Source organism: Erpetoichthys calabaricus, chromosome 9 (assembly GCF_900747795.2).
Source record: "Erpetoichthys calabaricus chromosome 9, fErpCal1.3, whole genome shotgun sequence".
Taxonomy (NCBI): domain Eukaryota; kingdom Metazoa; phylum Chordata; class Cladistia; order Polypteriformes; family Polypteridae; genus Erpetoichthys; species Erpetoichthys calabaricus.
The window spans coordinates 100,049,618-100,077,594 of record NC_041402.2 but is presented as its reverse complement, the minus strand read 5'-3'; the positions used below and the strand labels follow the sequence as shown (position 1 = coordinate 100,077,594).

The window sequence follows — 27,977 nt, the reverse complement described above, 5'->3', positions numbered from 1 at the left end:
ATCAGGGGGTCCGGTACCCCATACTCTCGGAGCACCCCCCACAGGATTCCCTGAGGGACAGGGTTGAACGCCTTTTCCAAGTCCACAAAACACATGTAGACTGGTTGGGCGAACTCCCATGCACCCTCCAGGACCCTGCTAAGGGTGTAGAGCTGGTCCACTGTTCCGCGACCAGGACGAAAACCACACTGTCCCTCCTGAATCTGAGGTTCGACCATCCGACGGACCCTCCTCTCCAGAACTCCCGAATAGACTTTTCCAGGGAGGCTGAGGAGTGTGAGCCCTCTGTAGTTGGAACACACCCTCCGGTCCCCCTTCTTAAAGAGGGGGACCACCACCCCAGTCTGCCAATCCAGAGGCACTGTCCCTGATGTCCATGCGATGTTGCAGAGACGTGTCAACCAAGACAGCCCTACAACATCCAGAGCCTTGAGGAACTCCGGGCGTATCTCATCCACCCCCGGAGCCCTGCCACCAAGGAGTTTTTTGACCACCTCGGTGACCTCAGTCCCAGAGATGGGGGAGCCCACCTCTGAGTCCCCAGGCTCTGCTCCTCATTGGAAGGCATGTTAGTGGGATTGAGGAGGTCTTCGAAGTACTCCCCCCACCGACCCACAATGTCCCGAGTCGTGGTCAGCAGCGCACCATCCCTACCATACACAGTGTTGACACTGCACTGCTTCCCCCTCCTGAGACGCCGGACGGTGGACCAGAATCTCCTCGAAGCCGTCCGAAAGTCGTTCTCCATGGCCTCCCCAAACTCCTCCCATGCCCGAATTTTTGCCTCAGGAACCACCGAAGCCGCATTCCGCTTGGCCTTCTGGTACCTATCAGCTGCCTCCAGAGTCCTGCAGGACAAAAGGGACCGGTAGGACTCCTTCTTCAGCTTGACGGCATCCTTCACCGCCGGTGTCCACCAATGGGTTCGGGGATTGCCGCCACAACAGGCACTGACTACCTTACGGCCACAGCTCCGGTCAGCTGCCTCAACAATAGAGGCACGGAACATGGCCCATTTGGACTTAATGTCCCCCACCTCCCTCGGGACATGGTCGAAGTTCTGCCGGAGGTGGGAGTTGAAGCTACTTCTGACAGGGGGCTCTGCCAGACGTTCCCAGCAGACCCTCACAACACGTTTGGGCCTACCAGGCCTGACCGGCATCCTCCCCCACCATTGGAGCCAACTCACCACCAGGTGGTGATCAGTTGACAGTTCCGCCCCTCTCTTCACCCGAGTGTCCAAGACATGTGGCCGCAAGTCCGACGACACGACCACAAAGTCGATCATCGAACTGAGGCCTAGGGTGTCCTGGTGCCAAGTGCACATATGAACACCCCTATGCTTGAACATGGTGTTCGTTATGGACAATCCGTGACGAGCACAGAAGTCCAATAACAAAACACCACTCGGGTTCAGATCGGGGGGGCCATTCCTCCCAATCACGCCCTTCCAGGTCTCACTGTCATTGCCCACGTGAGCATTGAAGTCTCCCAGCAGTACGAGGGAGTCCCCAGAAGGTGTGCCCTCCAGCACCCCCTCCAGGGACTCCAAAAAGGGTGGGTACTCCGAACCGCTGTTCGGTGCATACGCACAAACAACAGTTAGGACCTGTCCCCCCACCCGAAGGCAGAGGGAGGCTTCCCTCTCGTCCACCGGGGTAAACCCCAATGTACAGGCTCCAAGTCGGGGGGCAATAAGTATGCCCACACCCGCTCGGCGCCTCTCACCGGGAGCAACTCCAGAGTGGTAGAGAGTCCAGCCCCTCTCAAGGAGATTGGTTCCAGAGTCCAAGCTGTGCGTCGAGGTGAGCCCGACTATATCTAGCCGGAACCTCTTGACCTCGCCCACTAGCTCAGGCTCTTTCCCCTTCAGAGAGGTGACATTCCACGTCCCAAGAGCCAGCTTCTGTAGCCGAGGATCGGACCGCCAAGGTCCCCGCCTTCGGCCACTACCCAACTCACACTGCACCCGACCTCCTTGGCCCCTCCCATAGGTGGTGAGCCCATGGGAAGGGGGACCCACGTTGCCTCTTCGGGCTGTGCCTGGCCGAGCCCCATGGGTGCAAGCCCAGCCACCAGGCACTCGCCATCGAGCCCCACCTCCAGGCCTGGCTCCAGAGGGGGGCCCCGGTGACCCGCGTCCAGGCGAGGGAAAACGCTGTCCAAATTTTGTATTCATCATGGAGGTTTTGTTGAACCGCACTTTGTCTCATCCCTCACCTAGGACCAGTTTGCCTTGGGTGGCCCTACCAGGGGTATAAAGCCCCGGACAACAGAGCTCCTAGGATCATTGGGACACGCAAACCCCTCCACCACGATAAGGTGGTGGTTCGAGGAAGGGTCAGATGTTCCAAAGATGGCAAATTGACCTTTAGCACTATAATTTCCATAACCATCTCAAGAAAGAGACAAGAGGCAAAGGTAATTAGATATATCTTACATTTTATTTTAATTTTCAACAAAGCTCAATGTAGAAATATTTATTTTCTGTAAGTGCAGTGTTATTTCTCCACTTTATTTCTTGACAAAAATGGCCATGTTACTTTACTTGTATTCCACACCTTTGGAAACATATTTAATATTTCTGTATCTCTATTGTTTCTGGTAAATTCCAATTCTGCTACATCAGCTTTGTAGAAAATACTGTTTCTTATTGCATCCTTTACTCTTATTACTATTATTTTTTATTTATAGTTTATTGTTATGCAGGCAGATGAAAGTATGGTTATTCATATCACTTCAATGTAGTAGGTTATCTTTAAAGTGTTTCTTCAAGGTAATATATGACAACAATTAACAATATCAGATAGAGTAGAGAAGAATAGTTGTTCAAAATTGAATTGCCATGGCCAATGGGGATAGATTTGCAGTCTGCCGCCAGAGATGGCTGCATGTCAAGAATTGATCCTTCCTGCACATTGACTCCAGCCTACAAAACAAATATATAAAAAGTAATGACTGCATTTAAATATCATTGAACAAAATAGTACAAATGACTGATATATAAAATATACTCAGTTGGAAATATAAAGCATAAAAGTCAAGGCAAGTCAAGATAAAATTTTAATGAAAGCTAATTTTTTTTTTTTTCAAAAAATCTGCAGGTTAAGTCTGAATTACCCTCTTTGAGAAAATAAGTGTGCTCTCCAATTTGCTGGCATCTCATCTAGGCTTGATTCCTGCATTGCTTCTGATGCTACCTGGGTGGGACCCCATCTTTCTGTGATCTAGTACTGGAAAAAATGTTCTCAGGAATGTATGGGCATCTAAGGACTTGCTTAAGACCACAGGAGATTTTTTTTTTTTACTTAAATAAATCATCCTAATTCTAATGATCAACTCTCATCTAATGTTTAGCAAAGATAATATGGCAATGTTGGACCAAATCATGTATTTTCTGTCATGTTTACCCATTGCATTCTTTTGTTGTGACATATAATGAAGCACTTTAGATTTCTAAAAACGGGTAAAGCAGAAAGTATGAAGTACCAGTATGCTAAAGTGCTGTTTTTACAGAAGTAAAATTCATATGATTAGATCAAGGGATTCTCATTTCACTCCGCTCTACATTCATGTATATCTAAATGCAGTAAAAGCCTAAGCAGAGAAAAAGCACCAATCAGGCAAATGAAAAAACTATGCACAATTCCCCAAACATTTAAATTCTTTACTTATTATTGTGGTCATGTATGAGAGCAAAAAAAATTAAAAACATGTTATTTGAAATCATTTTAAATAGTTAACCTGTGTAAATAAGACTAGGGGTCTCATGTATAACACTGTGCATAGAATTCACTAAAACATAGTGTACAAAATTGGAAAATCTAATTACAAAAAAAAATTCAGATGCATAAAACTGTGTGTAACGAAATTTCCACAAACTTCCCCTTTATAAATCACAATGAACATGAATTTTAACACACATGCATGTGCCTTTAGCCCCACTCTGACTCCTCCCAGAATTACGTTTATTTGAATATGTAATTCAATATAAATAGCACCTTCCATTTAGACAATGGCAAAAGCATGTATAAAAAAGAAGAATTTCAGCAAAGTGAAGTGGAATCAAAGAAAAACGTACTTAAGCAGTGGTATAAACAACAAAGGAAAATTGATAGAGTAGCACAGTGTGACGAAGGCACTTAAAAGTTCAAGTTCAGAAAGTTGCACAGTGCCCAATATAAGAAAGAAGTGGTCAGATATCAAAGTCACCATGAAAAGGCGAGTCGCAGCCTACTGTCTGAAAAAAGGTCTATATTAAGATTAAGGTTGAAATGTCGACTGAAATCTTGAAATTTCCACTTTAATCTTATAATTTATTTTTTCATTAAAGTAGAACATCGTAAACTTCATCTTAAAAGCGATGTTTAATTTACTAGAGCTTCTCAAACCCCATCGTATCTAAAGTAGCATGTTAAATGCTTTCTATTCTATGTGTTCCTCGTCCCAGTCATTAATCGCTACATGCTTCTTAAACAGACTTTCTCTTACACCGACAGGAGCGTGCAGGCAGTGATCACCACATAGAATACATTACATTCATGATATGTAATGTGTATACTTGATATAACTTTCATGAAGAAATGCATTGAACATGTGGCGGCATAGTGGCACAGCAGTAACAAAGAGCTGGCACCGCGTCCAGGGATTGTTCCTGCCTCCTGCAAGATGCTTACTGGGACGTGTGTGACCCTGGATGGAATAATTTATTGCAGCAGTACTGTGCCTGTCAAACGTACCAAACCCCAAATCCTGTCCTTCTGTTTTCTGTCTCCACGTAACCAATTTCCACAAAATAAGCTTGTAATAAATGTAAAACCAGCCATAAGTAGAATGCTGATTCTTCAAAGCTTTTAAGGAGCATTGAAAAATCTTCGTTATACATGTTTAACTATTACATCCATCCTGTGTTGCACCAGTCCCAGCAAGCATCGAGGCAGGAACAATCCCTGGATGCCAGCTCATTGCTACCGCACTGTGCCGCCACATTCTTAATTATTACAGTACAGTATATATTATTTAAATTAAGTTAACAATTTATCTGTAAAATGTTATATACATACTTTAATGCATTTCATCATAAAAATGATATCAAGTACAGTATACATCCTAGTATTCTAATCACTGAAGTTTACAATGTTTTACATTAATGACAAAATAAAGTATGAGATTGAAGTAAAAATTTCAAGATTAACATCAACTTTTTTACCTTAATTTTTTACATAGACCTTTTTTTTCTTCATGGTGTCCCTATTTTTTTTTCCCTAATATACTTCCATATGACACTCAGTTATTTGCCTTTTCATGTCGACTTTGACATCTGACCACTTCTTTTTTGAAATTCTTTTTTTTTATACATATTTTTACCATTGTCTTTTAACAAAATTCTGCATGGAATGGGCTATTTATATTGATTGGCATATTCAGCAATTCTGTGAGGAGTCGGGGTAGGGCTGTAGGCACTTGTACATGTGTTAAAATTCATGTTGACTGGGATTTGTAAAAGGGAGTGAGTGGAACTTTGTTTACACACAGTTTCATGTAACTGAATTTTTTTGTGCGTATGCACATTTATAGTTATTATGAGACCCGTGATTATTGGGAATTCTGTGTATCATCCACTAAGCCTTGCCCAGTACTTTTTACATGTTTCATGCAGTATATTCATGTAATGCAGGGCTTGTAATTACTGAACATGTGGAAATTGGTCATTTTGTGCTGCAATTTCTAACTTTTGCAGTTTTGATTATATGTAAAACATACAGTATGTCTTTAATTATTTAATAATGTTAATCCAGAATAAAGTTATGTCAAATATTCCTGATTCATAATATAATTTGTTCATTTTTGTTGTATGAGAATTTTATTTAGAATGTGTCTTGCAAAAAGATCTACTTACAGTTAGATTGATCACCACCACATGTTGGGTGCTTGTTTTAAGCAGCTGTTGGAATGAGGCAATTGAATTATTGCTCCAATTTGATGTTGTTTGACTCATTATGCTGAAAGATTGAGTTGAAAAAACATTTACTGAAAAGGCAAACTTTTATTTTAATTTCATACACCTTTGTAACTAAGTCTTCACTGAACTATGAAAATTAGAGTCATGTCTAAAATACCAGAAATAGCAGCGACTTTTGCAATCATTGCTGCAAATGAATGAACGAATGAAAATCTTCCTAACTCATGAACGGAGATAAGTCAAAGTTTATAGAATGATGACCAGACTATTGTCACATCGTGGACATATTCTTTATTTTCAAGAACTACAGAAGACCCAAAAAGACTAAAAGGACATTAATGTTCCTGAATTGTCTTGCAGTTCAGATTGATTTAGATTCAATTCAACTTTTGCACAAATTACATTTGAGTATACTAAATAGTTTTAGCAAATTATTTTTTTTGTACTATTTCCACACCACAATTACAAAAGAGGTTTACTGACCTTGAGTTATAAATGACCTGTGGTACACTGATACATTTGGCAATAGCGCTTCTGGGGTAATACATCAGAAAAGCAAGGCACATTTCATGGGTGGTTGAAAGCCCCATCTGTAAGGAGAGATGAACTTGAAGGTGAAGCTAATTGAGACAAGCAACAACTTAAAACAGAGGATACAAGCCTACAGCATGGTACTTACTGTGGTAACATGGTTGCGGTTGGTTGTATTGTAGGTGCATTCCACTACAATTTCATCACCCTAAAATATAACATAAACTCAATGTGCAATAAAAAAATAAACAAAAATGAGTCGTCGATGGTAATATAAGACAGGCAAAGTTTTCTAGTGGATGAACTATTGTAAAGGAAAAATATTACATTCTGAATTCTTACTCCCACATAATAATCAAAGCCAGACAATCTCCATATAAGACCAAAATTGTACAGTAAAACGAGGTCTTTTGTTTTGTAGTGTCTGTGCAAAGCAGTTCAGCATGTATTTTAATGTGTAATGTACCATATAAAATGCTGTTTGATTTTCCGTAAGTATTCTCTGATTTTCTGCATCCACTTTCTCTATGGCAAGATTGTTTGGGTGGCAGAATTCCTCAGCATCACAGAGTGCAAAGCAAAAAGTAAGCTAGAAGGAATTATAATATATTGCAGGATTTGCACATTGGACCAGTTAAAAATGAACAATTGTCATGACACATAGGTAATTAAGATGTATGAGGAAACAAGTAAACCCTATAAAAAATAGGGAGAAAGTGTACACTTCACAATGACAATGACTGAACTGCTTTGGTTACTTTATCTAGGTCAAAAGGTAGTATTGGAACAGTATTAACCACCGTTTTTATATACTCCCTTTGATCTAATCAATAAAATAAAAAAAGAAATATTTGAGAAATCCACTTCAACACCTTAGACAGCTAAGGACAAAATTAAAAGGTAGTTTGATGTAGTGACAAGAGCCTTTGAATATAAATCATGAAACTACCTATTTCAATGTGTAACTCTGAGAAAACCACTCAATCTACTCGTGCTCTAATTCTAAAAAATATAAGTGGACAATGCAGAGTATTCAGATGTAATAAGTTAATATAGACCTATCTGCCAACCAAAATTTTATATAATTGCTCAATGTCTGATAATTTGAAATTAACCACCATTCCCATGATAAAATTCTATTAGTTTCTGGGTCTAATACAGTTTGCCTAGTTGCGTCTTCTGACTGACTGCGTGCTGTCTGAGGTTCTTTAACATATCATTGACAGAAAATTGATCCTCATAGTGAATGATTTCATTTCCTTCCTTCCATATTTGTTATTATGGGTATTATGTGTTTTCTCAGTGCAGTTAACTCCATATTTCCATTAAAGTGCCTTTACAAAATTGATGGGAGGGAATGGAGCTTAAGGGCCTTCTGTCTGTTAGGGGAAATCAGTTTTTCAGGTGCTTTATTTAAACAATGAACATTCAATAGAAGGAAAGGAGAAACGCATCCAAGAAATAAAGAAAGATAGAGAAAAATTACAGTGAGGGGATGTCATTTAGCCAAGTATACAGTATGTAATGAACGAGAGGTGTGACAATTATTAACTGCACGTAGAGATGCATACATGTTTTTATTATTTTAAGGGGATTTAACTTCTTAATACTTATTTATATACCACCAGCTCTTATCTGTTTCATTTACATTCAAATTTGCTATGTACCTTTAATCAAAGGTCTTTTCTGTGTTGGACAATGCATAATGTATGTACTTTTTTCACATTTTTAATATAAAATTAAAGAGATGTAAACCGATTGATCAATTACATAATAACAATGGAAATGAAAGATTATGAAATATTATTATTTTATTTGTTTTTACCTTGTAAGAATGTGTTTTATATTGCAACTTTACTAAATACCTTTATTATTACATTTATTTTTGTTCTTAAGGCTATTGGAAAGTTTGCTACATTATGTTTACATATATATACTATAATTTATCAGATATTCACTAAAGTTAATCAGCTCCTGTCTAATACCAAAAATGCCCAATAGGATAGCTTTTATTTTATTTGTAAAGTATACTTTCTGAGAAAATATTGACGGTTCAGAAGACCTCTCAAACATTTAGTAACAAGGTAGTACTGAAAACCACCTAACCTTTAAGAAGCATATTTGTTCATAAAATTAATGAACAGAAACTTATTTAACCATGTTTAGTACCTTAAAAAATGTTTGCATTTCAAAAGAAAGAATGTATGGGGAACTACATACTAATAATTTTCACTGGGAAATGTTTTTTCCAAAAAAAGAAGTCTTTTTTTAAATAGAAAACAAGGGATCAGAAATCAATATAATATTCTTAAAATTTGAGTGGCAGCTGCTGTGTCTTATTCTGCGTTCATCTGCTGTACTTACTACTGTAACTACTGCAGTTTGCCCTAGAAATGTGGGTCTTTGTAGATTGAAATCATAGTTTTCATTTACTCCCAAAAATCCAATCTGTGTTTTGTTCCTGTAATAAACAAAAGCAAATAAATAATTAAATAATCAAATAAGCTAAATATGTTAGGAGTATATACTCATATTAGAAGTGAAATAAACTGATTTGTACTGCATAAAATACAAGGATCATACCTGAAATGACCAACTCTGACAGCCACTCCAGCAAGATGGGTGTGCAGCAATGATGCAAAAACATTGAGATCAGAAACGGGACCAGATAACAACTGAAGACAAAAAGACAAAATGTCACTTTTTAAAAACTGACACACATATTTCAACCGAATGGTCAAACATGCATATCCATGAAGAACCTAATGGAACAGCATTCATAATAAGGAATGAAACAGAAACTATTTTTTTTCAATCTGACAGCTTTGCTGTAATACTGTATGGTGGCATATTATAAAGACCATTGATAGTTAGCATATATGATTTACTGATTAAAATTCCCAGGTGGTTCCCATCCTGGTGGTTCTTGTTCAAATCCCAGCAACAGAGGTAACTATAAGAAGAAACAATGAAGTGGCTAAAGCATTTAATTTGAAACTTGGAAGCAGAAATTGAAGTCCTCTATTATTATTATTGTTATTATTATCCTGTATCCAACTTACGCTGAATAAAGGTGTTAGTCAAAGGTAGAAAAATACCACAGTAATACTTTAAACATTTGTGATTTAGAGTTTGTGAATTAAATAATAGGCTACTGTGGTGTCTCCGTGGTGCACTGTCGAGCCACAAAGTTTTAAACAGTGCAATCCCAGAAACAAGAGAGAAATGCAACACTCTTTGATTTTATTTTCTCTCGTTTTATTTAAACTGTCTTTTGCTTTGTTTTAGGAGGACCCCAACTTTCTAACACGCGGAATGGGGCTAATATTAGCTGGCAAGCCATGAACAAATACTCAGGTAGGATTAAAACCTTTCTTTTTCCATGTCTTGATCCCTCACACATTGATTTTTTATAAGATCAAATGTACCATCTGCAATGGAGAAACAGAACTGGTTATAGGAAGGCGGACAAGCAGCTAATGAATTGTCAGAAAGGCAGGAGTACAATGTGGGATCTGAACAGCTTGTGCCTTTATGGCAGTGAGTTCTCCATACCAGTGGTTTCCAAGTTCAGTCCTGGACTCCACTACATTACTGCACTCCACCACTTTACTTTTAAAAAAATAGGGAATAATATATGGACATGCACTGAAGAGTAAAGAATCGTTGTTTTCGAGCTAAGTGTGGTGCACCAGTTTGGACAAAAATTTATGGCCAATTTTCCAGGGCCGCTTTGCAGACTGATGGAAGTGATCTTGTTGTCATTATGTTGCTAACACCATATTTTCACTGCCTACTCCTTCAGTCACTGTTGCTGATATCATATGGTTGGTCTAAAAGCTATACTGGTGTTTCATAGAGCACATGGCTCCTAATATATTGTCGCATTGGTATGTTAAAAGCTTGTTGTACGCATCAAATACCAGACAGTGATTTGCATTTCATGCAAGAAGAAAAGGTATGGAGCAGTTGGGTGTTTGCATTTATAGTAAGGTCATGATGGGTCCTAAGGCTGGCTTCTGTTTTTATATCTTGTTCCAATCTGCAGTTTTATAATTACACTTGGTTATTTATTCAGTATATATCTTAAATGTAGTCAGAAACAGAAATAAACTGTTTCCACAAGCAATTCTAAAAGTTAACATAAATGAAATTGCCTGATGAGGAAATAATTACCAAATCACTGATTTCTGCCTAACACCACTGTTACATTTTCTACTTAAAAAACTCAAGCATTTTATTGCCCTGAATCTGAATATTGTGAGAATAAATATATATGGAAAAGAGAAATATACATTAAGGAAACACATTCAATTAGCTCAATAAGTAAGACACAGAAGCTACTACTTAGAAAAGGATGCCCAACAATGTGCAGCGCCTGAACAAAGAAGAGGCTTTTTAGGTAAACCGCTAAAAGGCCTATCAAAGTTATGGATAGGGGAGGGGTCTGGTCCCTTTGAAATTAACAACGGCTCAGTAGTCCAGTTCAACAATTTCACACATTGGCAGACACCCTAAACTTGAAAAAAAAATTCTCAGTAAATTCACAGATGATTTTTGGACCAAAATCATCAAGGCAAAAATATAGTTTTTGTGAGTGTGGAGCAATACTAATGTGGCAGCAGTTCTAGGTCAGTGTTGGCATGCACAGTGCAGTAAATATTGATGACATAACCCAAAAAAGTATTAGACCAACAATCTGACTTAGCAAAGTGTTGATCATCCCAGAGAATAAAAATGAAATTGGTGGCCTCGTCTTAGTAATTACTGGAGAGTTCTGAGGCCGTGTTTAGAGACTTGAATTGCTGGTTAAAGGAAGGAAGATAGCTGAGAGACTGCTACTCCACAAAAAGCGAGTTGCTTTCCCAGACACTCTGGGAGCGACCAGACAGGAAGTCCAGTATACAACTGCACATGAGTGATGGAAGTCCCAGATCTACCAGTTTGGAAACCAATCGTTGTGGGAGGATAGTGTTAAACGGCGAGCTGAAGTCCACAAAGAGCAGTCTGGCATAACTCACCTGCTGCTCCAGGTGGGTCAGGACAGCATGAAAGGCTGTGGCCACAGCATCCTCCGTGGATCGCTTTGCTTTTTAAGCAAATTGAAATGGGTCCAGGTCTGCTGGCAGGCAGGCGATGATATGACTCCGCACCAGTTTCTCAAAGCACTTCATGATGACAGATGTGAGTGCCACTGGGCGGAAATCATTCAGATTGTTTGTGATGGATTTTTTCAGCACTGGAACAATGATTGAGGATTTGAGGCAGGATGGGACAGTGGCCTGGGACAGGGACTGGTTGAAAATCCAAGTGAAGATTCCAGCCAGTTGATCCGCACAGTCTTTCAGCACCCGTCCAGCCACACCGTCAGGTCCTGCAGCCTTCCTCGGGTTTACCTTCCTCATCACCCGCTTCACCTCACACTCTTCCACCATGAGTATGTTGCTGTTGTGAACAGGCGGCTGTGATGAAGCTGCTGTTGGTGTCGCCTCAAAGCGGGTAAAGAAGATGTTCAGCTCCTCTGCCAGATAAGCGTCTCCCTCAGCGGCCGAGGAGTTGCTGGATTTGTAGCCGGTGATAACAACAACAACAACAACATTTATTTATATAGCACATTTTCATACAAATAATGTAGCTCAAAGTGCTTTACATGATGAAGAAAAGAGAGAAAAAAAGACAAAGTAAGAATTAAAATAAGACAACACTAATTAACATAGAATAAGAGTAAGGTCCGATGGCCAGGGAGGACAGAAAAAACAAAAAAACTCCAGACAGCTGGAGGAAAAAAATAAAATCTGCAAGGGTTCCAGACAATGAGACCGCCCAGCTCCCTCTGGGCATTCAACCTAACATAAATGAAGTCCTTTTTTGTATTTAGGGTTCTCATGGAAGGACTTAATGATGATGGTCATGTAAACTTCTCCTTCTGTACGCTGCCTTGGCCTCTCGGATGCTTCTCTTCAGGTTCACTCTGGCTACACTGTAAAGAGCCCCATCCCCACACCAGAAAGCAGTATTCCTGGTTTTCAGCAGACTCTGGACATCCTCTGGGCTTCCTGTTAGGATAAATCCTTATGCGTCTGTCCCTGGTGACATTGTCTGTGCAGAACCTGATATAAAACAGGACTGCCGTAGTGTGGTTCTCCAAGCCTTGGTGATCAAAAACCTCCCAATCGGTTCTCTGGAAGCAGTCCTGCAACTGTTGGGAGGCCTCCTCGGGCCATATGGTAACAGTCCTGGTCATAGTGATAGCTTGTTTCCTGAGGTGGGTATATGCAGGGATCAGAAGCAAGGACATGCGATCAGACTGGCCAAGGTGTGCTAGGGGTTTAGCCCTATAGGCCTGTCTGATGTTTGTGTACAGCTTGTCCAGTGTTTTTACTCCCCTGGCTGCACACTTTATGTGTTGATGGAATTTGGGGAGAACTGCTTTCAGATCTGCATGATTAAAGTCTCCAGAAATTATGTTAACAGCCTCAGGATACTTGCTCTGTTTACAGCTTATGGTGTCATGCAAAAGCCCCAGAGCCGAGTTAGCATTAGCACCTGGTGCTATATACACAGCAGTTAGCAGTATGGCTTTGAATTCACGGAACAGCCAGTGACAAGTACACCTCTGACCATCAGTGTGGACTGTCCGTAACTGAAGACCAAGTAAGGAGACAACCGAGGGAGCTACACACAGGAAAAGCTATGGGGCCAGATGAAGTCAGTCCTCGAGTTCTTAAGGCCTGTGCTGACCAACTTTGTGGTGTCCTCTGTCACCTGTTCAGTCCGACAATAAGGCTTCAGAAAGTGCCATAGCTATGGACAACATGCATTGTTCCTGTTCCAAAGAAGGCAGGCACCTCTTCACCTAATGACTAATGACAGTGCCACTTATGTCTTGTATCATGAAGACCTTTGAGTGACTGTTCCTGGACTATATGAGAACTCTTGTGGAAGACCACCTGGACCCACTGCAGTTTCCCTATAGGACAAAGATTGAAGTGGAGGATGCAATTATCTATCTGCTCCACAAGGCTTATTCTCACCTGGACAAAGCTGGCAGTACTGTGAGGATTATGTTTTTTGATTTCTCCAGCACCTTCAATACTATCTAATCATCTCTTTTAACCTGAAAACTCAGAGATATGCAGGTGGATGAGCATATGGTGTCTGGGTAATGGACTGTCTGGTGGGCAGGATACAGTTTGTGAGAGGTGTCTGCATCTTAACTTCATCAAAACCAAGGAATTAACTTTCATTACACCAAAGAGCCTCTATGTGCAGTCACTATTCACTCCTACAAGTACTTGGGGATCCACATTAATTACAAGTTGGATTGGTCACAGAACACAAACAAACTATATAAGAAAGGGCAGAGCAGACTATATTTTAGGAAACTACATTTCTTTAATGTGGGAAGTAACATCCTTCACATTTTCTATAACATAGTGATGGCCAGTGTGATTTTCTATGGTGTGGTGTGCTGCTGTGGAGGTCGTCGTGAAGGACAGAATTAAAACAAAACCGAGTGCTATTATGAACAATGCTGAACATCTTCACTCCGTCACACTAACACTGAGTACTTTTACCTAACAAATTTTTCAGCAGAAGTTTGTCAAGGATCACTACTGGGGCTCCTTTCAACCAATAACAATATATCTGTATAGTACAGTGGAACCTCGGTTTGCGAGCATAATTCGTTCCGGAAACGTGCTCGCAGTCCAAAGCACTCGTATATCAAAGTGAATTTCCCCCTAAGAAATAATGGAAACTCAGATGATTCGTTCCACAACCCAAAGCTATTCATATAAAAATGATTAATACAAAATATAAAGTAAAAATACATAAAACAAATTAACCTGCACTTTACCTTTGAAAAGAATCATGGTTGGTGTGAGTGAGTGAGTTTCTAAACTCTTTTGGGATTCCACCCAATGGGACGACACGGGGAAGAGCGTCCCAAAGCAATCGCAGTCTCCCAGCGCTGTAGCAGTTCACTGTAAAAGCAAATCCGAAAAGATCGCTAACATGCTATAAGCGCCTGCTGTCGATGGGTGATACAAGGAACAAGGAACATTATAAATGCGCAGAGCAAAGTACTACTTGGCCACGACCCTGCCTGACTGCTGTGTCTGTGTATAGGAGAGTGGCAGATCCCGCTACAATAAATAACCACACTGTTGCTGTTTCAAGCTGAATAAAGCTGGTGCAAGACAGGGACAGCACACGCGCACACACACACACACACACACACACACACACACACACACACAGAGTCACAAAGCTGTAGTAAACAGTATACGCTCGTACGGATGTTGACTATATGAGTGAAGCACGCCGATTCAGACGGAGAATAGGAGACGATTGCCCACACAATCCCGCAGCGAGAGAAAGAGAAGAACCATCTGCTCAGTTGTGATTACATGACACTCAGCAGGCAAAGCGTGTATATACTACTCGTATTGCAAGACCTCGCTCGTTTATCAAGTCCAAATTTATTAAAAATTTTAGCTCGTCTTGCAAAACGCTCATAAACCAAGTTACTCACAAACCGAGGTTCCACTGTACTTCACTTTGACTGTGACAGCTGAGAAAGCAGAAAAAACATTATTAACTGTAATGATTATAAGTATCCATCTATCCATCCATTATCCAACCTGCTATATCCTAACTACAGGGTCACGGGGGTCTGCTGGAGCCAATCCCAGCCAACACAGGGTGCAAGGCAGAAGGCAGACCCCAGGCAGGGCTAGCCCACCGCAGATGATTATAAGTATTTAACTCACAAAATACCAATGACTGTATTTTGTATTAATCATGCTGCAGACAGCTATATATACAGTATCTTCGGAGGCATGGGGGGGCAGTCTCGCAGTTTCTCTCTAACTCACCAAGAATAATGAAATTGCTTTTTATTTTATATATTGGGGTCCTTTGTCGTTCCCGACTTACAGCGACCACACAGCCAAGTCAGAAGTTTTGTTTCTTTTACATTTTCTTGCATGGTGTTTGTTCAGACCAAGGTATATGTGCATATTTATTTGTTTACTTATTTAACTACCAATTTATGTATTTATTTTTTAAAGACCTTCAGTAGAAGAGCCAAATTTCCCTTTGGGGACAAATAAAGTTCTATCTGTCTGTTTATCTGTATATTAGAGAGTCTTTTCTGAGAATGAAATAAGCTACTGTGAATCAGCCTTTAGACTCAGTAAAAAAAAATTTCACCATCTGGAAGGAAAGACCATCTTAAAACTACTGTAGCTACAAGAGTCTTGAAGATGTGCATTACATATCAACTAATGCCAGGGATTCACCCACTAATGGGATGCAAGGGGTAAAAGTTGCTCCTTTTCACAAATCTTTAAAAAAAATGGGTATTGGTAATTCAGGCGTCTGGAGTGTCTTTTTATGCTATTTTGAGTTTGTGGATTATGAATTTGATATTTTTGATATTTGATTCTTTACTGGTAGTTCTAGCCATATAAGAGCCTATCACAGAAGGTTAGAAATGACAAATTTCAAACATAAGCATATGGGGTATGTACTAGTTTAGAACAGTGCTCCGCAACCTTTTCTCACCTACGACACACCAAAGTTCTTCCTAGAATTCCGCGGCACGTCAAAAGCTAAAATATATAGCAGTGGCGTAGCTTGGGTCCGTTCCGAGCGGCAGCTATTTAGGGGCGTCCAAACTACGGTACTTTCCTTTTTTTTTTTGTTCCTTGAGGAGGCGCAAAAAAAAAAATTTCTTTCAGCTTTGGGGCGTCAAATTTTTCACCGCCCCGGACAACATGAACTCCAATTTATTTTTCAGCTTTAGGGCGTCAAATTTTTCACCGCCCCGGGCAACATGATCTCCAGCTACGCCACTGATATATAGATATTCATTTAATACACAAATTTTACAATAAATTTTCATTTTTTATTATAAGTATACATTTATTATAAGTATACATACATAAAAACTATACTATATTAACTTTTATGAAATCTTAATAATTATTATAACATAATGACTGATTAATGTGATACCTGCGCTTGTTTCAATGAACACAAAAGTTTTATATTCGGCTCAATATTTGACAGCGCAACCCGAAGTTCTTGGTCAAGCTCTTTTAAGCATGACCGCTTATCATTTTTAATTAACACAAGAGTTGTTTGTCTTTTTTGGCGTAACTGGGATGGTTTGAATTTAGATGGCGATTTAGTTTACTGGGTGCCATTGCCTCGTTTGATAGCTGATCACCGCAAATGATGCATTGTGGCTTTGGAGCCGTTTTGTCACCACACCACGAGAATCCATATCGAATGTAGTCTTCGTTGTACTTCCTTTTCACAATCTTCTTTGTTTTTTTTTTTTTGCAACACTTGTGCTGGGTTCTTCATAATCTGTACGTGAAGACGAATCTTTTCCACGTAAAAATGTATCCATATTTAAAGGGGTATAAAGCTAAATATGAATCACACGAAGAACGTTAACCATACACAATTCAGCAACACAACCAATAGTAATGAATGATAACTACTGTCGCAAGACGAGTGAATGCGACGTAGCATGACTAATACGTCGGCTTGAATTGAATCTAGGTGAGGGCACGGAGCGCTCTGCCTATCAAAGCATACTACGGAGTTGTCTGGCGACTACGTAGGGCCTACATCGTAGGCGACAGGCGCCAGGCGATGGGATTTATTATTTCAGAGAAATGACACATAAAATTATGAAACCTTTAAAAGGCTATTTACGCGAATATTTCATTGCACGTATTCTCGTTATTGTGTTTCTAAGGAGGACCGTTGAAATATTATTTAGTTAGAAAATTGTCTTATTTGACCGTGTCACACCTGTATCGGCTCAAGGCACACCAGTGTGCTGTGGCACACCGTTTGCGGAGCACTGGTTTAGAACATTACAAGGTCAGTTAAAAATTAAAAATATTATATTTAGGCAGACTATATTATGCCTGAGAAAGAGATGTTAAATTAATTAACATTAGAATCCATGAAGCCTACAAAATATTCGTAAAGCTGGGCCACTTTATATTCTCATGCACGTCATCATCAGTGTCTTTGTTTTGCAAACGTGTCAATCAGCACTGGCAGCCTGCTCACTCATTCCCTACCGAGTCAGCTGAAGACAAGTCAAGCACAAAATTCTCAGAGCTGAAGTCTGAAGGTGTCTGTAATTGTATAGAGTAAGTAATATATCGTTATTTGAAATACATACATGTCATGTGTGTTCTGTGTCTACAAAGTTCTATGTAAGTTTATAATGAAAGGAAATGCAAGACATGAAATTTTGAACACGTATGTAAAACAGAAACTTTTTTCATATTATAGTAATAATGATAAAATGCTGACTTGAAGTGTATAATATGTGAAGAGTGAAGTCCAAATATCAAATCAATACTTTCACAAAAGGAATAACTAAATGATGGGCTTTTAGTGAAGAATATAACCAAAGAAAAATAAATTATTCAACTTACATGTTGCTGTCAATAACTGAAGCCCAAATATCAGTCGACACAAACTAAACATAACCAACTTGGTTGGTGCAGAAGTAAGAACTCCTGTCTCGCAATCAAATGGTTGCAGGATTGATCCTGGGTCCTCCCTGATTTTATCGTTTTCAGTAGTGTTACTATTATTAATTTACTATAAATAATAAAATATAATAAAAACATAAACTTGATTTGAGTCTGTAACACCCGGTATAAGTTTTTGTTACTTGTAAAAGATATCGCTGAAGGGATATAAGCAGACACACAAATGCTGGTGAATCATGTCTTTTTAGTATCTTGTTCTCAAATGAATTTTTTTTATTCAGTTTTATTCTTGAATAAAAGCGCACTCGCTTCATTATACCTTTGTGGAAGTGTTTAGTTTATATTCCAGTAATTACTCGAATGACATCAAAGCTGTACCTACATCTCTCTACACATACTGTACACATTCATACATAAATATGTAATTATTTGAAAATGCTATGTCATTTGAGGGCGGCACGGTGGCGCAGTGGGTAGCGCTGCTGCCTCGCAGTTGGGAGACCTGGGGACCCGGGTTTGCTTCCCGGGTCCTCCCTGCGTGGAGTTTGCATGTTCTCCCCGTGTCTGTGTGGGTTTCCTCCGGGCGTTCCGGTTTCCTCTCACAGTCCAAAGACATGCAGGTTAGGTGGATTGGCGATTCTAAATTGGCCCTAGTGTGTGCTTGGTGTGTGGGTGTGTTTGTGTGTGTCCTGCGGTGGGTTGGCACCCTGCCCAGGATTGGTTCCTGCCTTGTGCCCTGTGTTGGCTGGGATTGGCTCCAGCAGACCCCCGTGACCCTGTGTTCGGATTCAGCGGGTTGGAAAATGGATGGATGGATGGATGTCATTTGAGCATGAGTTGTCATTTAAACATTTTTTTTTCGATCTTGGCCAATCTTCACGTTATGGTGCATGGTACTGAGAATGCAGCCAGACTTCTTTTTGGGGGCATGCACCATCAGCATGGTACTGCCAGATCTAAACTCTAGCGTGGAGAATTGCTCACATACAAGTGACTTTAGCTGCAGGTGGAAGTCCCACTTTATTTATGGTGCCAAGCAGAGTTGTGTTGTGGGGCAGAAGTCTATTAGCCAGCAAAATTGACGTGAGGAAGTTGGCTGTTGTTACGGTTCTGCCTTTGTCCAGTAACAGCTACACATAAGCTTTATAACCACAGCCTTTGGAAAGTCTTTCTTCCATGAGACAACTGGGATCTTTTCCAAAATAAGGAGTGGAATTGCACATTAACTTTGTCTCCAAATCTGCCTCAATCCAAAACTTTATGCAAAATTTGTCAGGCTTGGTTGAGATGTATTGTAAGAAAGGACAATGGACATTGGTTGAAAACAGTTGGTCATCAACAGTAATATGTTGCCTGGTGTTTTAACTCAAAACACAGTTCTCAACAAAATGTTACTAGATGTCTGAGATCACAGCAAATCTGTCATTTTTCACCCATTCTGCCCGGGTGTTTTTGTTGTCAAAGCGCAAATGCCGCATAAAAGTCTGTCAGCAGTTATGGAGCTATATCTTTGATTGCCAGTACAACAAACAGTTCTGACGATGTATCAACCACAGAACCAACTGTGGTCATCACTGCTCTTGTGAAAAGAACAGAGATAAATGCAATCAAGTCAAAGAGGGGGAGGCAAGTTTGTTGTACCATGTAAAAATGACTGAGAGAATAAAACGGAATAAAAAAAAGCTACCTTTTACAAGTAGCAAAAATTTTACCAGGTGTTACAGACTCAAATCAAATGTATGTTTTTATTTTGTAATGGTGATAATAATAGCAGCTCACTACTGAATACAGTAAATGCAGGGAGGACTCAGAATCTAACCCACAACCTCTTGATTACGAGACAGCAGTTCTTACCTCTGCACCACCCAAGTGGACATGTCTACTTTTTGTCGATTTACAGTATATTTCAGTTTCAGTTTTTACACATTGACAGCAACATGTAAATTTAATAATTTCCTTTTCTTTGGTTATATTCTTGAATAAAAGCCCACTTATTTTTATATACCTATTATGAAAGTGTTTATTTGATATTTGGACGTCAGTATTCACACATTATACACTTTACATTAGCATCTTGTCATTATTACTATACAGTAATCCCTCCTCCATCGCGGGGGTTGCGTTCCAGAGCCACCCGCGAAATAAGAAAATCCGCGAAGTAGAAACCATATGTTTATATGGTTATTTTTATATTGTCATGCTTGGGTCACAGATTTGCGCAGAAACACAGGAGGTTGTAGAGAGACAGGAACGTTATTCAAACACTGCAAACAAACATTTGTCTCTTTTTCAAAAGTTTAAACTGTGCTCCATGACCAGACAGATGACAGTTCAGTCTCACAATTAAAAGAATGCAAACATATCTTCCTCTTCAAAGGAAGAAACAAATCAATAGGGCTGTTTGGCTTGTAAGTATGCGAAGCACCGCGGCACAAAGCTGTTGAAGGCGGCAGCTCACACCCCCTCGTCAGGAGCAGAGAGAGAGAGAGATAAAAAAATCAATACGTGCCCTTTGAGCTTAAGTATGCGAAGCACCGTGCAGCATACTTAAAAGCTGCACACAGAAGGTAGCAACGTGAAGATAATCTTTCAGCATTTTTAGACAAGCGTCCGTATCATCTAGGTGTGCGAACAGCCCCCCTGCTCACACCCCCTACGTCAGGATCACAGATAGTCAGCGCAAGAGAGAGAGAGAGAGAGAGAAAGAAAAGTAAGTTGGGTAGCTTCTCAGCCATCTGCCAATAGCGTCCCTTGTATGAAATCAACTGGGCAAACCAACTGAGGAAGCATGTACCAGAAATTAAAAGACCCATTGTCCTCAGAAACCCGCGAAGCAGTGAAAAATCCGCGATATATATTTAAATATGCTTACATATAAAATCCGCGATGGAGTGAAGCCACGAAAGGCGAAGCGCGATATAGCGAGGGATTACTGTAATATGAAAAACGTTTCTATTTTAGTTATGTGTTCACCATTTCTTGCCTCACATTTTATGTCATCTTACATTTACCCAGAATGCTGTAGACACAAAACACACATGAAATGTAAGCATTCCAAATAATATTATATTATTTACCCTATACAATTCCAGACATCTTCAATCTTCAGCTCTGAGAATTTTGTGTCTGACTTGACTTCAGCTGCTTCGGTGGAGGATGAGTGAGCAGGCTGCCTGCTGCTTGTGCTGATGGACACATTTGCAAAACAAAGACACTGATGACGAGGTGCAAGAGAGTTTAAGGTGGTCCGGCATTACAAATATTTTTGTAGGATTCAAGGATTCTAGTGTTAAAACAGTTTAATACAACAGTAAGCTTCTCAAGAAAAATTTGTTCTGTATGCTAATAAGCAATGGTAAAAAAAGATTAAACCCCTCTCAAACATGTAGGCCCGGAGTCTTATGGGGACTTGTTTGAGAGGGCACATTGGAAAGGAAAAATGTGTTGGACTGACATGGACTTGCTTTTCACTACTGTCCTTAGAATAGATAATGTTCTGCTTAAAGAAAGTGACATCATTAGTGACATCCATCCATCCATCCATTTTCCAACCCGTTGAATCCGAACACAGGGTCACGGGGGTCTGCTGGAGCCAATCCCAGCCAACACAGGGTGCAAGGCAGGGAACCAATCCTGGGCAGGGCGCCAACCCACCGCAGGACACACACACCCACACACCAAGCACACACTAGGGCTAATTTCGAATCGCCAATCGACCTAACCTGCATGTCTTTGGACTGTGGGAGGAAACCGGAGCACCCGGAGGAAACCCACGCAGACACGGGGAGAACATGCAAACTCCACACAGGGAGGAACCGGGATGCGATCATTAGCGACATCATCTCCTGTATATCTCAAATCTTCACCCTTCTGGTGCAACTGAATAAAAAGACTTTCTATCAGAAAATTGGCATTCAGTGAAGAACCAGTTCTGTCAGTGAGCAAATCAATGCAAGAGTCTTGTAACTCTTAGTTTTAGTTTGAATAACACCTTGTTGCCTACAGCAGTTAAAAAAGATTCCCCTGCTGAAATCCAAACTATCCGCATGTCTCATATGGACAGTTTACACCTCATTTTAAATTTTGAAATGTTGTTATTTATTAATTACAAATGTTTCCTTTGCAATAACTGCAACTAAATTTCACATATGGCATAACTGCTGAATTTCTAGAATATATCTGTTTAAAACTCTAATTTTACTTATCCATTGCCTTTTAGAAATATGTGGTGTATAAGTCATGATAAAGCAGCACAGCAAGTTATCAAACAATAAGAGTACTCACAGAAGGAAATGTGTTGGTTTTACACAAACCATAGCTTTTAAATATATTTGCTCCAGGAGGAATTACATATTTTTGGTCAACATGCACTCCAGTTTGTAGAATTCCTGCATCATACTGACGTACTTGAGGAGTGTAATAGAATCGAAGGCCAGAGCTGTCTACACGACCTGCCAATAGAGATAAATAAATACTTATAAAGTCACAATTATGGTACAGAATATTTTATGCATTCTAATACAGTCAGAGAAATTGTATTGTTTAAGTGCTACAATGTGATAAACAAAAATAAAGTTGACCTTACACAGTTATTTAATTTCAAGTCCTCATACTTTGATACAGAGTGGTGGCTCTGAGGCTAGGGATCTATGCCACCAATATCAGCTTGAATCCTGTAAACACCTTACGTGACTCTAATCCATTGGGCCCTTGAGCAAGGCCCTTAACCTGAAATTGCTTCATCCTGAGTATGACGTTAATCTGCATTCAGCCCAGCAAGTAGGTCATCCAACTTACAGGAAAAACTTGGGGGTTGCTGGCAGGATTGGCACTCCAACCATCATTCATACCAAAAACCATTTTTTATTTTTGTTATGATATGGATTTTTCTTATACCGCGGGAAACTGTTTAAAGGGGGACCTTAAAAACTGCTTGACCGCTAAACATGCATGCAACTGAGTACATGCGTTAGCGGAGGTATTGAACGGTGAAGATGGACAGAAAACATTCTGAAACTGAAGCTGTAGCAGGCGATAATGTTGAACATGATGACACAGAAGAACTTTTGCCAAAAAAAGGAGCCATGTCTATTGTCTGGAGATATTTTGGTTTTAAAAGGTTGAATGTGAACCATTATGTTCAAATGTGTGAATGCTGTTTCTATACTACTGGATAATACTGCAAGCCAACTTGTACTTGTTTTATTTTTTTTCAATACTGTGTAGTGTACCTGGGTACTGTGTAATAGTGTGACAACATATTGACTTTATTCTCGACATTTCCACTTTAATCTTGACACTTATGACGAGAATAAAGTCGACATATTGACTTTATTCTCGACATTTCTACTTTATTCTCGCCTTTTATGTCAAGATAAAGTCGACATGTTGACTTTATTCTCGTAATTTGTCATTAAAGTAGAACATCGTAAACTAAACTTTATCTTAAAATTAATATTTAATTTACTAGATTTCTCAAACCCCATCATAAGTTATGTAGCACATTAAATGCTTTGTGTTAAGTGTTCCTCGAGCCATTTTAATCGCTACATGCTTCTTAAACTGACTTCCTCTTGCACTAAGAGGAGGTGCAGGCAGCGATCACCACACAGAATACATTAATTTCATGATATTCCTGCTCCCTGAACATTTAGAATGCTAAGATAAATACTTGGTATAATTTTCATGATGAAATGCATTAAAGCTTCACAGCAAGGAGGTCCCTGTTGTTCCCTGCCTTGAATTTGCATGTTTTTCTGGTGACTTTACTTGGCGCTCCTCAGTTTACTTTCAAAGTCATGTAGGATGTGGGGTTTTGTTATGCTATATTGACTGTAGTGTATGTATTGCTTGTATTCACCCTGCGATGTGCTAGCACCCCATTCAGGATTTGCTCCTGCTTCACACACAATGCTTGCTGGGATGGGACACAACCCTGAATGGATTGCATAATTAAACATGTATAATGAAGATTTTTTTAAAGTTCTGAACATTCCACGGTCTAAGTTTATAACTAGGTTTAATTTCACAAAGATGTTTATCGTGTGGTGATTGGTTATGTGGAGAAAGAAAAAGGAAGGATAGGAACTGGGGGTTTGGTACGTCAGACAGAGACAGAACGCATACAATAAAGAAAGCCCGTTCTGAAGAACATCCATTGAATTCTGTGTTTGTGTCTCCGACCACAAGCTCACGAACCCAACATTTACACAATATTTAAGTTAAACCTGTGCGATACCCAGTCATACATCCAGTTTTTTGGAGCCTTGTCACACCTGCCATAAAGTTCTCTACACTGAACGTACACCTGGGTACCTCTTACTTTGAGTGAGCAGCACTACCGCCACACTACCGTGCATGTTTAATACCTGCTTTAATGCATTTCATCATGAAAATGATATCTAGTATTTATCTTAGCATTCTAAATTTTCAGAGAGCAGGAATATCATGAAGTGAATGTATTCTGTGCAGCGATCGCTGCCTGCGCCTCCTCTTAGTGCAGAGGAAGTCAGTTTAAGAAGTGCATAGCAATTAACAACTGGGTCGTGGAACATTTAACACAAAGCATTTAATGTGCTACATTAACTTATGATGGGGTTTAAGAAAATCTAGTAAACATTGACTTTAGGATGAACTTTACTTTACAACATTCTACTTTAATGACAAAATAAACTATGAAAATAAAGTGGAAATGTCAACTTTATTCTCAAAATATAGTTTTTTTTTCTTCACAGTGTCCATATTTTTTTTTTCTTTACCATGGCCCTAATACGCTTCCACAGGGCTATACCGCAAATAGCATTATAAATGCAAGTTGCAGTTTTATTATTTATGTATATAGCTGAGCTTGAAGCAAGGTCCATATTAATGCAATTTGCCTTAATGATGATTCAGTTGGTAAAGATGTCATCACCAAGTTGCACATGTTTTATTTTATTTTATTTTTATTTGGTGAATACTGTGTAATGCACCTGGGCTTGAAGTCTTGAAGTAATAGTATTATTACTGGAAGTTGCACTATTATTTATTTTATTGTTATTATTTGTTAGTTTAAATATTATGCAGTTTAATGATGGTAAAGTTTTTTAAAAAGTCACATTAACGTGTCAGTGGACAGAGATTGTTAACATTAACAGAAAGTGTAGTTGGTTTACAAAAAATATTTACTATTTATTCCTTTTCTAAGACATGTTCAGTGCAATACAACTTTTGACAAGCACCTCTGGATATTTTACTAAATCTAAATTCTTTTTTGGATGGTTGAATATATGTTGTCAAAATTTTAGTTTAAGTTGTTTGCAAAATTTGTTCAATAAAAAGGTTCTATATTTTGACTGCAACTATCAGCTGTATAGCGCCCAGACTCTGGAATGACCTACCAAAATTAATCAGGTCAGCTGACTCCATGAATTCTTTTAAAAAACAACTCAAAACTCATCTGTTCAGGAAGGCCTTTAGCTCTACTTGACTTTATTACCTTTCTCTCAGTTTACTTCTCTGTCAAGATGCCAATGTAACCTGTATGTGTGTGCTAGACCATCAATTATGTTGTCTGGTTTTTTTTCAGAATTTACTGTCTTAATCTTCTTTATTTATTTATCTGGTTTGTACAATGCTATATACTGTATATTCTGCCGTTCTTTATTATATTCTGTAAGTGCCTTGAACATGGGAAAGGTGCTATATAAATAAAATGTATTATTATTATTTATTATTATGCAATGTGATTCCTTCTCTTCATTAGTGCCACCCCCTTGAAAATCATCATTTATCAGACCATGCAAACGTGTATTAATACTTGTATGCACATTAAAATGTTTTTTTGTACAATGTACAATGCTCATGATAGTTGAATAGGTTATTCTTAGCCAGTTTACTGCAGTAATTGCAGTGCAAAATGTGGTTAACATCCACTTATGCATGGGAAAAAAATACCGCTGAATACCATGAAACCGGTATAATTTTGAAAAATATCGTGATATAGAATTTTGGTCATACCACCCAGCACTACCAGTGTGGTGCTGAGGTGCCACCTGCTGCACTCAAGTCCCAATCCAGATGAGTTGTCGCGTAGTGGGTGTAGCAACGTGATGTCAACGCATTCTCCCAACCTCTCTCCTGACAATTTGCAAAAGCCAACTGTTCTTTACCAGTTATTAATATTTAATAGCTGAGTGACATCATACTTATTATGTTAGGAAATGGTCAAACGTACATCAACATGCTTTGCAATATACATAACTATACATTTAAAAGATCCCAGGTTAATATGAGAAAACTCTTACGATTTAAACTTGAAACTATAGTTAAATTTTAGACCACATAGTTATTTGTCATGTATCATAGTCCACTACTTGAATTTTAGCTTTTGAATCTGCTTACAGAATCTGCTGTAGAATACTTTATTCAGCCTATGACTACACTATAAAAAACTAGCTTTACTAGCTAAGAAACTAAGTAATTTTTTCACAATAAAACAATGCTGAAAACGTACTTTATTAACTTTGTTTCAAATAGAATCATTGCTTGCTTTGCTTTATTCTGCGGGTTGTACAGTGTTTAATTTCTAAACTACTTTAAGTTTAAAATAAAGATACAGCTTTGAACATTTAAATGATTGCACCATAATTATGTACACATGAGTTCACCTCACTAAACTAAAGAATACCCACAGAAGAACTGGGCAATCAAATGGCCTTACTCGATTGGATTTTCACTTTAGATGACTTGAGATTTTAATTTTTTTCTAAAACTGTGTAAAATGGAGTTTTTTTCTCTCATATATTGTCAACTGTCAATACTTTATGCAATGTTATTTATGGTGTCATAATTTCCATTATTAAGAAAACTAAAGCTATGAAACTTTATGTTTAACAATATGTTGCATTTGTATTGATATGTGTGAAAATATTTAACACCCAAATTCCAGAAGCCTACGAAAAAACTTATAATCCTGGTCCACCTTAAATCCCTTCACACCTCTACCATCAGCGTCTTTTGTTTAGTAAATGCGTCGATCAGCGCAAGCAGCCTGCTGTCCCATCCCCCACCTTGACGGAGCTCAGCTCATGGGCAAAAAGGTCTCCCAGCTCAAGCCAAAGCTCCTTATCTGCGTGTGGGGTGCCTGGAGTTGTTTAGGGTAAATAATACAATATATTGCTATTTGGAATACATGCATTTCATGTGTGTTCCGTGTCTGGGTAAAGATCTGGGTAAGTGTAGGATGAAAGGAGATTGAGAAATGCAGAACACATACCATCCATCCATCCATTCTCCAACCCGCTGAATCTGAACACAGGGTCACGGGGGTCTGCTGGAGCCAATCCCAGCCAACACAGGGCACAAGGCAGGAAACAATCCTGGGCAGGGTGCCAACCCAACGCAGGACACACACAAACACACCCACACACCAAGCACACACTAGGGCCAATTTAGAATCGCCAATCCACCTAACCTGCATGTCTTTGGACTGTGGGAGGAAACCGGAGCACCCGGAGGAAACCCACGCAGACACGGGGAGAACATGCAAACTCCGCGCAGGGAGGACCCGGGAAGCGAACCCAGGTCCCCAGGTCTCCCAACTGCGAGGCAGCAGCGCTACCCACTGCGCCACCGTGCCACCCACACATACCTAAAACAGAAACTTTTTCCATGTTAAATTAATAATGATAAAAAGATGTATAATGTGTGAAGACTTTAGTCCAAATATCAAATAAACATGTGAGGTTTTATTCAAGAGTATAACCAAAGGAAAAAAAAAGCATTCGAGTTATATGTGGCTGTCAATGAGTTAAAAACTCAAGCTCAAATGTCAATCAACAGGGAGTGTGCAGATATTCTTGAATAGTGTAGAGGTAAGAACTGCTGCCTTATAACCCAAAGGTCCTGGGTTCGAGACCAGGTGCTCCGTATTTTGAGTAGTGAGCTGCTATTATTATTATTATTTCTAC

At 39.5% G+C, this 27,977-nt stretch overlaps 1 protein-coding gene across 1 annotated transcript in view; it reads right to left on the bottom strand.

Annotated features, from left to right (window-relative positions):
- Positions 1 to 2,430: 2,430 nt before the first annotated feature.
- The window catches only part of LOC114657590 (DBH-like monooxygenase protein 2 homolog), a 73,752-nt gene continuing 48,205 nt past the window's right edge, over positions 2,431 to 27,977 (bottom strand). The window contains exons 8-14 of the mRNA XM_051931752.1: positions 22,312 to 22,478; positions 9,077 to 9,168; positions 8,858 to 8,954; positions 6,642 to 6,701; positions 6,446 to 6,552; positions 5,900 to 6,002; positions 2,431 to 2,929 (exon numbers count right to left, since the gene is read on the bottom strand). Coding sequence (XP_051787712.1) covers positions 2,759 to 2,929; positions 5,900 to 6,002; positions 6,446 to 6,552; positions 6,642 to 6,701; positions 8,858 to 8,954; positions 9,077 to 9,168; positions 22,312 to 22,478 — 797 coding nt within the window. The 3' untranslated portion in view covers positions 2,431 to 2,758. The remainder of the gene's footprint in view (positions 2,930 to 5,899; positions 6,003 to 6,445; positions 6,553 to 6,641; positions 6,702 to 8,857; positions 8,955 to 9,076; positions 9,169 to 22,311; positions 22,479 to 27,977) is intronic.